The sequence below is a fragment of the Elephantulus edwardii genome, unplaced genomic scaffold (assembly GCF_000299155.1).
Source record: "Elephantulus edwardii isolate Elephantulus edwardi_28Jun2011 unplaced genomic scaffold, EleEdw1.0 scaffold00002, whole genome shotgun sequence".
NCBI lineage: Eukaryota > Metazoa > Chordata > Mammalia > Macroscelidea > Macroscelididae > Elephantulus > Elephantulus edwardii.
In genome coordinates, this window is record NW_006399752.1 from 40,978,974 (window position 1) to 40,988,461 (window position 9,488).

At 52.0% G+C, this 9,488-nt stretch overlaps 1 protein-coding gene across 1 annotated transcript in view; it reads left to right on the forward strand.

Annotated features, from left to right (window-relative positions):
* Positions 1 to 573: 573 nt before the first annotated feature.
* Positions 574 to 9,488, forward strand: part of PRIMA1 (proline rich membrane anchor 1) — a 93,741-nt gene continuing 84,826 nt past the window's right edge. The window contains exon 1 of the mRNA XM_006879100.1: positions 574 to 666. Coding sequence (XP_006879162.1) covers positions 574 to 666 — 93 coding nt within the window. The remainder of the gene's footprint in view (positions 667 to 9,488) is intronic.

Here is a 9,488-nt window from a genome sequence, read left to right on the forward strand (position 1 = left end):
CTGGGGGGGGCGAGGGCAAATGGAGGTGCACTCTGAGGTTCCGTGTTGCAGTGTGCGCAGTGAGAGCTGGCCAGGCAGAGAGGGTGCAGGCAGCGTGTGATCCTGGGCCGTGCGCCTGCAGGGTCAGAGTGCGCGGGCAGGAGCGGGTGGGTGTGCGCGCCGGCTGAGTGGTGCCCGCCGGGTTTGAAAGGTGTTCGCAGTGGGAGTGAGTTATGCATGGCTGCTTCTGGGGGTATTCACAGCGCTCGGTAACTCTACTTGGCTGTTCCTGGGGGCGCGCACAGGGCCAAGGTGTGCACGAAGGATCCTGGGGGCGTGCACGACGCTCCAGTACTCTGGAGATGTGAACCCGAACAGGCTGTGAGTTCTGAGCTACTGGTTTCTGCTAATGTGAGTGTGTGCGTGCTGCGCGCAGGCTCAGGGGATGGGTAGGTTTCCCTGAAGGTGCCCGAGGGGGCGAAGCGTGCCCGCCTCGAGGGGCTGGCATGCACCCTGGTGTCTGTGAGGCAGCGCGTGTGACCCAAACCTCCTGTTTCTGACAGTTCGCCCCTCGCGTGGGCGCCCCGGGCCGAGATGCTGCTCGGGGACCTGGTGCTCCGTCCAGGCTGCTGCTGGCCGTCGCTCCTGCTGCACTGCGCGCTCCACCCGCTCTGGGGCTTCGTGCAGGTGAGTTGGGCACGGGCTGCCAGGCCTGGGCTGGGCGTCTGAGGAGTATCACTTTATTCCCATACCTGCTGTAGGTCCCCTGATTATTTTGGGTAGAGTGTAGGAATAGAAAAGATGCTAGAGTCCTGTACGCTCTGACCTTAAAACTTAAAAAAAAAAAATTAAAAATCATTGCTGTCATGTGGGAACCAACTCAGAGCTGCGCCTCCATTAAGTGTCTATGGCTATGCGTTGCCAGAGAGGCGATTTGATGTCTTTCAGCCTGCAGGGCTTGGAGGTGGATTCAAACTTCCAGAGAGGCATCCCTTTGGGTCAGCAGCATAATTCCCTAGGGATGAAGCCACCAGAACCAAAAAGCTAAAAACAAACCAAAGCTTCTGGAGCAAGGCTTCAGCTGTGACCTGGAGAGGCCCGTAGGCCAAACCCTTGGAAATGGACAGAGAGGGTCAGAGAAAGCGCTCCGTGATGATAGCAGTACTATGGATACCGGGGAGAAAAGCTTCACAAACTTTCAAAAAACAAAGACGAAGTTCCACGAATGCACATTCCTTCTTTCTCACGCGAGCCACAGGTGAGCTGTAAAGGAGCCTTCTGCGTGAGGGGACTGAGTTGACTGTAGGTGGTGAAGTTGGGGTGTAGACTGATTATAAGCAGCCACTCGTGAGGGACATCAAGAGAAGCTCTCCACGTGTAAGGACTGCGAGCAGATGGAAGCCCTCACCTCAGTCCCCAGACCCCAAGGCAGAGGCCAGGCAGCCGCTAGTTGGAGTCATTTCTGTTTGGGGTGAGAGAAAAGGCACATAGTTCCAGCACCTCCTGAAATGTCTCCAATTATTGGCACAATGTTGGGGTGAAGAGGAATTTTATGTCATCTCAGAATTTTCCATCCTTGTTCTGCCCCTTGCCGGCTGCAGGGCTTTGGGCAAGTCACTTAACCTCTCTGAGCTTCCCTTTCTTCCTACTCTCTGTGTTGTTCTAAGTAGCAAGGAGATCAGAGGACAGTGAAGGGTCCCGTGAGCTGCCTGCCGCCCTGTGCCTGTTAGCAACGGCAGCGTTGCCCTGCGAGTCCCCCCAGGCACTCTGCTGGGCATTTCTGAGTCACTAGTGAGCTCCAGACTCTGAGGGGCGTTTTTACTGTTTTGCCCACTTTGGGGGACTTGCAGCTTCAAAGTCTCCTGGTGGCATGTTGAGGACTGAGGACTGTTTTGCCCACTTTGGGGGACTTGCAGCTTCAAAGTCTCCTGGTGGCATGTTGAGGACTGAGGACTGTTCAGATGACTGCCCTGTGTAAGGAGTGACAAGTTTTAGAAGCAGAGGACAGTGTGCTAGTCTGTTAGGGTCCATGTATTTGTCTCAAGTGACAGGTCCCTGCTGAGAACCAGCTGCGTCTGACCTGAGTGGCTTGGGTGGCACTCAGTGCCAGGGACTGCGTTGCTGGGACAGGCATGCCAGTCAAGATCGCTCTTTCCTCTGGCTTGCCTCTGACTCCCTCACAGTTGTTTTCCTTTCGGAATTGGCAGCTTTGTTTAATGTGTGAAACAGTTGTTATGAAACTCAGCTGTAACTCCTCAGGAGTCAGAGTTTTGTCACTCCTAAGCACTTGGGCGGTTTGGAACCCGATCCCCTGTCATTCAGCTTTTGAGCTGAACCTCCGATGTGAAGTTCCAGTGTTTGGGGTCTACATTTATTTACGTGGCCTCTCTCCTTCAAGAGTTTCTAGCTGGTAGAGAGAGCAACCTGAAGATGCTGTGCATCTCCAAGGGCAGAATTCTGCTTCAGGAACTGTTGTTGATTTCCGTTACTGCCGCACATGAGTCCATGCCAGCCTCTGTCCATCTCATTGAGAACTTCCTCTACATTACCAAGTGTGGTGTCCTTCCCCTGGAACGGAACCCTTTTCATAACATGTCCAGAATCAGGGAGATGAAGTGGCAAGGGTTGGAACTGATGCCCGCTCCCCCCTATCACCACCACCAAGGAAATAATTATGCAAAAGCAGCTGAGTATTTAAACCAATATCCTTCAGCCAGGCAATCCTTATACAAATGCGCACGCCATGTGAGCGTGTATACATTTCAGATGCTGTTACTCAATTCAAATCCATTTTCATGAAAGTCGATTAGAAAGGGGATTCTTTAAACAAGTAGAAATTACTAACATCTAGGCTTTGGGAAGATTCATTTACAAAGAATAGGGAAAGGGGGCTTTGGGATGAATAGACCTGATCTTTCAGCAAAAAGAGCTGGAAGCGAGAGAATGCAGGGAACAAGAAAAAGGGAAGTGCAACCAGCCATGTGTTTCCCTTTAAGCAGAGGGAATAACCTTGATCTCATCATAGAAGGTTCTCACATATAAAGAAAAACCTCAGAACTAGTCAAGCTTCTTTTCCTAGAAGAGTCCCCATAAGTGGTGAACAACAGGAAGGGGGAGTCTGTGTTACAAAGTCAGTAATTGATGAGACAAGAGCCCTCTGGTGCCCCAAAGCCTCAGGTTCTAGTGTTGACATCATCCTGTAGCCTATGGCTGCTGTCCGGCTGATTGGAAGTCGGATGTTATTTAAATTGCCAGACGAGTCGATTGGGGACGTGATTTGGCCTTTTCTCCTTTTATTCCCCCCTCTCCTCTTTCACGTGTCTAGAATTGCGCTTCTGTGATCCAGGGTTCTTCCAAGTTCATTTCCAGATGATTCCTTCTTAGCAAGTGGAGAGGAAGGCAGGCTGGGAGATTTATTAGGCGTGACAGCAGAGTGTCTCATCAAGTTACTGTGGTGCTGGCCTGTCTGTGTAAAAGATGCCAGAAGCCGTCGCCTTTGTGGGTTGCCCTCGTAAAGCCCTCATCAAGGGGACAGGCTCTGGCGGGCGAGGGGCGCTGTGTGCTGGGCAGTTGATACCCCAGACCCAGCCTAATTGCACCTAGATCTGCTGTTGTTGTTGTGAATCATCAAGGCAGAAACCGACGCACAGCTGACCCTCCAGCAGGTTTTCAGAGGCAGTTAATCACATGGGAAGAGATTGCCCATCCTTCTCCTGTGGATTTGAACCATGAACCTTTGGATTGGCAGTGCAACTCCTTACCACTAAGCCATCACTTCAGAGTCATTATTCACAGGATTCAGAGGGCAAGGCGCCTGCTGTGTGCCAATACTTGTGTGAAACGTGCAATCCCCGATCTCTTAGAATTGGTAGTTTGCCGGTGGAGAGATGATTAAACAAGTGATTATAGGCCAGTGAGTCCACTGGGAATAAATAGCTGAGACAGGACCAGCCTGTGGTGCCAGAGACACGTTGCAGATGTGAGCTGAGACGTGAGGGATGAGGAGGCAGGCTGTGAAGCGGGGTGCTGTGGAATCCTGGTCAGGGAGCAGCCCCGAGTCTGAGGAGGGCAGAGGCGCTGGAGGGACCGAGGGCTGCCATGGTGTCCACGGAGGAGAGGAAGACCTTCACCAAGATGGACTGACGCGGTGACCAACAGCCGACTAAAGCTCGGCAGAGACTGTGAGGACGGACAGCGCGGAGCGGGTTGTGCTTCATCCTGTTGTATCAATCGTGGGTTTTGCCAGGTGTCAGAGCCAACTCCAGGGCCCCTGATCACACAGAAGTGGGTGGGCCTGGGGGCAGGTCACTGTCGTGAGCCACTTACGTCGTGCCTTGCAGTTTGGACTCGATCCTGTGAGGTACAGGGACTGATGAAGTTTTTAGGCAAGAGACGGCATGATTGGCCTCAGAGTGACATGTTAGAAAATATCTGTATGAAGGATGGATTTAAGAGGAGGCAAGGCAAAGGGCAGACAGTATAGTCGCCACATTAAGCAAATAATATAGGCTGTTCAGTCAAATTTGAATATTAGAGAAATGTGGGTTTAGGGTAAGGATGTGTCCCACTCAACATTTAGGACATAATTGTATTTTTAAAACATCCATAGTTATCTGACATTCAGATTTAAGGGGTGTCCTGTATTTTATCTGAAAATCCCTGGGGAGAGAGATGTGTTTCCCAGAGAGAGCTCTGGTGGTGCCCTGGTTTAGGGGGTGGCAGGGTGGGAGGGGTAGATGGACTCAAAGACTACGTAGGGGACACTGTCTCTGGGACTAGGTGAGCCAGCAACCACAAAGCTGCAGTGATTGGCTAAGAGTGAGGCAGAGAGTGAGAAGGGGTCCTGATGCTGGAGACTGACAGCCATGTCACACCCTGCCAGCTGAGTGCCTGGACCTTACAAGGCCAGAAAGTTTCGGGGACACACTAGACATGTTGGAGCACCCTTTGGTCTCTCCTCAGTCACCCTCATAGCCAGGGTGACAGAGCTAGAGGAGGAGGAGGGGTGAGCTCTGTTTTCTTCTGCAGGTCCTGTGTCTGGGTGACGGTGAGAGCTCCCTGAGATTACAGCAATGAGAGGATCCCACAGAGCAGAGGGGGGCGGGCAGGCACAACTGGGCTGAGAGGTGGCCGCTGAAAGTAAAGGTAGCGCTTTTGTGTAGATTGAAGGCAAGACTCTTAGGCCTTCTCCCTCTTAGGCAAGTTGAGCTTGTGACAGATGATTCCAGGAACCACTTGTCTTCACTTGTCCTATGCCTCAGCCAGGAACTGAGACCAGGTCCCAGCAATGAAGGAATTCTCTCTGGTGGTCCAGCTCCCACACACATTATCGGCCAACAGAGCCCTACAGTGGAGCCAGATTTGGGGGACAGGAGAGGCCTCCTGATTTTGCACTGCTGGGCAGACCTATTTGCTGAGCACCTAGTGAGCACCACTGTGTACCTTACTTAGTAACCCCGGCATGTTTTCCCAGCACGGAAGTGCAGACAGTTAATACCTGCTGTTTCTAATCAGAGGATGATAGGAGAGTGCGTGTGATTAATAGTTGTTTTGTACTGTTGAGTCAGAACCAATTCACAGCTGACCCTCCAGTGGTGTTTCAGAGGCTGTAAATTGCAGTGACGTGGGAATGGGGCCAGGTGTGTCGGTGAGATTGGCTCAGGATAGGGCAGGATTCAGAGCTGTGTTCATGTTTGCTCTGAGTCGTGGTCAACTCGACAGCACGTAACAACAGCAAATTGCATGTGAGGTGATCACCCCTCTTCCTCCTTCGGAGCGGTTGGGGGATTCAAACCGCATGCTTTGCGGTTGGCAGTGCAACTCCTTTCCACTGGCGCACCAGAGCTGCCCGGATGAGTAACAGTGAGAAGGAAAGCACCGACACATCCGCCTGCCCCTCATGATACTTGACTGTGAGGAAGCAGGTGTGAAACAGCAGTGGAGAACGTGAGAGAAACAAGTAGCTCGAAGGCCTAATTAATTGGCAGGTGGGGCTGGTTCAAGGGTGCAAGGCTCAGGGCCTCTTACCCTGGAAGGCTGTGTGAGAGGGGCTTTGAAGAATAACTGGAGGTTAGCCGGTGATGGTGGTGTTAGCGACCATCAGGTCAACCCTCAAATCATGATGACGCAATGCATGGTGATAGGACATCGCCCGTACTCATGGCATCCCCGTGAGGAGATGCAAACCCAACAGGTGTGATCTGTGAGACTTTCCTTGGCTAATTTTCAAAAACAATCCTTCCTAGTCCACACTAATCTATACTCTCCTCTGAAAGCTATCTCATCAGCATCGTGAGGAGATGTTAACTTCCACTGACTGACGGGTTGTGGCTTTACTTGGGGGGGCATCAGCCTGGCATCTGACTTGGGTTTCCTGTGTGGAAGCCTGCCCCCCCACCCCCCGGCTTCCTGAGCAGCGCTGAGCCTGCTGCTGTTGTTGGACGCTGTTGAGTGGACTCTAACTCACGGAGCCTCTAGCTTCAACAGAACGGGGCACTGCCTGGTCCTGTACCACCTTTGTAACCGATGCCATGCTCAAGCCCGTTGCTCAGCCTGTGTGCCCAGTCCACTGTGCCAAGCCCGAACCACGGTTCTCACCGTGTCTGTGTGTGAGAAACTTAACCAGCGAGTGGGTGCTGTTGAGTGAGAACCAACCCGTAGCTGACCCTCCAGCGCAGGCTTTCAGAGGCAGTTAATCACACAGGAGGGGATTGGCAATCCTTCCCTCTCGGAGCAGCTGGTGGATTCAAACCATGTGCCTTTGGGATTGTAGACCAGCTTCTTACCACTAGGCCATCAGAGCTCCTGACCGACGAGTAGGTAGGACTCCGTATGACCAGAGGTCAAGTGAGTTGGGCAAGGCTCAGAAGCATTGCACTGGATCAAAATACCTACCGAGATGCCCCCGGTGGGGCTTGGTCCTCAGGAAGAAGGAGCGTCAGACCAGACTTCACACTTCTGTGTGAACAGTTGGCTAAGCACTTGTGGCCCCTCCTGGGTCTAGACTCTTGGCCGCCAGACACCGCAGCTTTTTAACCCACCGTACACGTCCTCACTTCCTCTTCCTTCAGCCTTGCCATTTGGCCCTGATTTCCCTGCCGGTGACTTCATCGCATTAAACACTCTTCTACGTTTGTGCCCTCTTCTCCTCTCATGAAACTAGGTCATTGGGTCGGGCCGGGTTAGACAAGCGCACTCCTCTTGAACTCTCGAGCGCACGTTGCACCTGGGAGAGCGGGGTGGTAATTGCTCAGCGACATTACTGGAGTTCACACACCGGGGAGCTCAGGGCCAGGGCCAGGCCGGCTGAGGCCTCAGAGGCCAGCCACCGGGGGAAGGCGCTTTCTTTCGAGTTCCCTCCTTCCCCTCGGTTGTTGGTGATCAGAGTCCAGAGGGATCATCACACCAGTGGAGGAACGAGTGGGCTTGGCGTGAAAAGAGTTACTCAGCTCTATGAAATAATTGCATAAAGGTTGGAAGTCCCAGGGTGGACTTTTCCCAGTCAGAGGTAAGATTATATTCCAGCTTGAAACGCTCTCGATGGTCCTTTAAAAAAGCTAAGCGGTAGTAAATAGGAACCTCTTGGCCTGATAGATGTCATTAAACTAAATCTGCCCCCCTCTACTGCCTTTCCTGGGGCCATGACACAAGCCTGTTGACCCACGTGCAGAAGGGAGCCCTTTGAGTTTCTGGTAGGAGGCCTGGTCTGTAAGTGGCAGTGGGGTGACGTGAGCCTCCCAGCCAGTGTCTGTGAAGCAGGGCTTGGCCCCTGGTGGCCTCGTGTGTGTCACAGTAGAACTGCCCTCCGTAGGGTTTTCAGTGGCTGACTTTTTGCAGGTAAATCACCAGGTTTTTCTTCCAAGGCCCTTCTTGGGGAGACTCAAACCCGCAACGTTTCTGAATGCACAGTTGTTGTACCATCCAGGTGCACTGCACTGGTGTTGTACCATCCAGGTGCACTGCACTGGTGTTGTACCATCCAGGTGCACTGCACTGGTATTGAAGGACAGGGATTCTCAGATTTGGGTGCACTCTGAGATATCAGCCAGAGAGATTAATCACAGCTAACGTTTGGGCATGTTGTCAGGAAGGACCAGTCTTTAAGAGTGAGGGAAAGAGACAGGTTTTCAGGAGATAGGTTGACGCTGTGACTGCAGCAGTGGGCTCGAGGGTGTCGGAGATTGTGGGGTTGGCATAGGCTCGCGCAGGGTTCAGGCCTGCCATTCGTGGGGTCGCTGTGAGTCCTTGTTGACTTGACACTAACAACAGCAGCCGCCATCAGGAGGGTGGGTCTTGGGGCTCTTCACTTCCTGCCTTTACCTCAGCTGGTTTCCTGGGGAAGCCTCAACATGCTGGGATCCTGGATTTAAGGCCTGCTGGTGTGGGGAGAGATCTTGCCATTCAGCCAGCACCTCATCCTCACCTTGGCTGTGCGTGCGAGGCCTAACGGGAAGCTTAAACAAAACCCAGAGACAGTTCCAGCAGCAGGAAGCGGGGATTAATCTCTCCTGGGGAGACGAAGCTGTGGCTGTGTTTTGAAAGCTGCTCAGGGGACTCGAACAAGCCCTGGGGTTGGGTGCCACTGATCTGGCTCCATGCTCACTGCTGCGCTGCCCTTGTGCAGTGAGGAGAATGCAACAGCGCTAGAAAGATTGCCAGGCTGTGATGTAAAGGGAGTGGATTCTGGTCCAGCATTTAAATGCGTTTATTTTATTCACCAAATATTTATTGAGGGTAATTATCCCCAGGAGTGCTGAGTTGCCTTTGTTGTCAGGTGCCAGGGAGCCAGTTACGCCTGATAGAGACCTCATGTGTTGTAAAGTAGAACTGTCCCATAGTGTTTTCTTGGCTCCAGTTTTAACTATTGACAGAATTCTGGTGGCACAGTGGGTAAGGGCTCAGTTGCTAACTAAAAGGTCAGCTGTTCAAAGCCACCACCCACTCCAAAGGAGACAGAAGAAGCAGCCAGCTTCTGTAATGAGCATGGCCTTGGAAAACCTACAGTGTAGTTTTACATTCAGAACATCTCCAGTCAGACACCTCTCTAAATTATTGAGGAGCAATGATGTCACTTTAAGGACTAAGGTGCACCTAATTCAGGCCATGGTCTTTTCAGTTACTTGCTATGCCTCTGAGAACTGGACACTGAAGAAGGATGGCAGGAGAAGAATTGATGCCTTTGAGCTGTGGTGTTGGAGTACTGAATACCCTATGGACCTGACAAAAGAACAGATATGTCTTAGAGAAAGTGCAGCCAGAATGCTCTTTGGAGTCAGAAATAACAAAGCTCTACCTCATATACTTTGGGCGTGTTGTTGGAAGAGTCTATTCCTTGGAGAGGGACATAACTTGGAAAGGTGGAGGGTCAGTGAAAGAGGAAATTCTTCAATCAGATGGGTTCCCGCAGTGTGCAGCAATGGGCTGGAGTGTGTCAGAGATTGTGAGGATGGCACAGGACAGGACAGCGTTCACATCTGTTGTTCATAGTATCATATGAATGATACCTGATT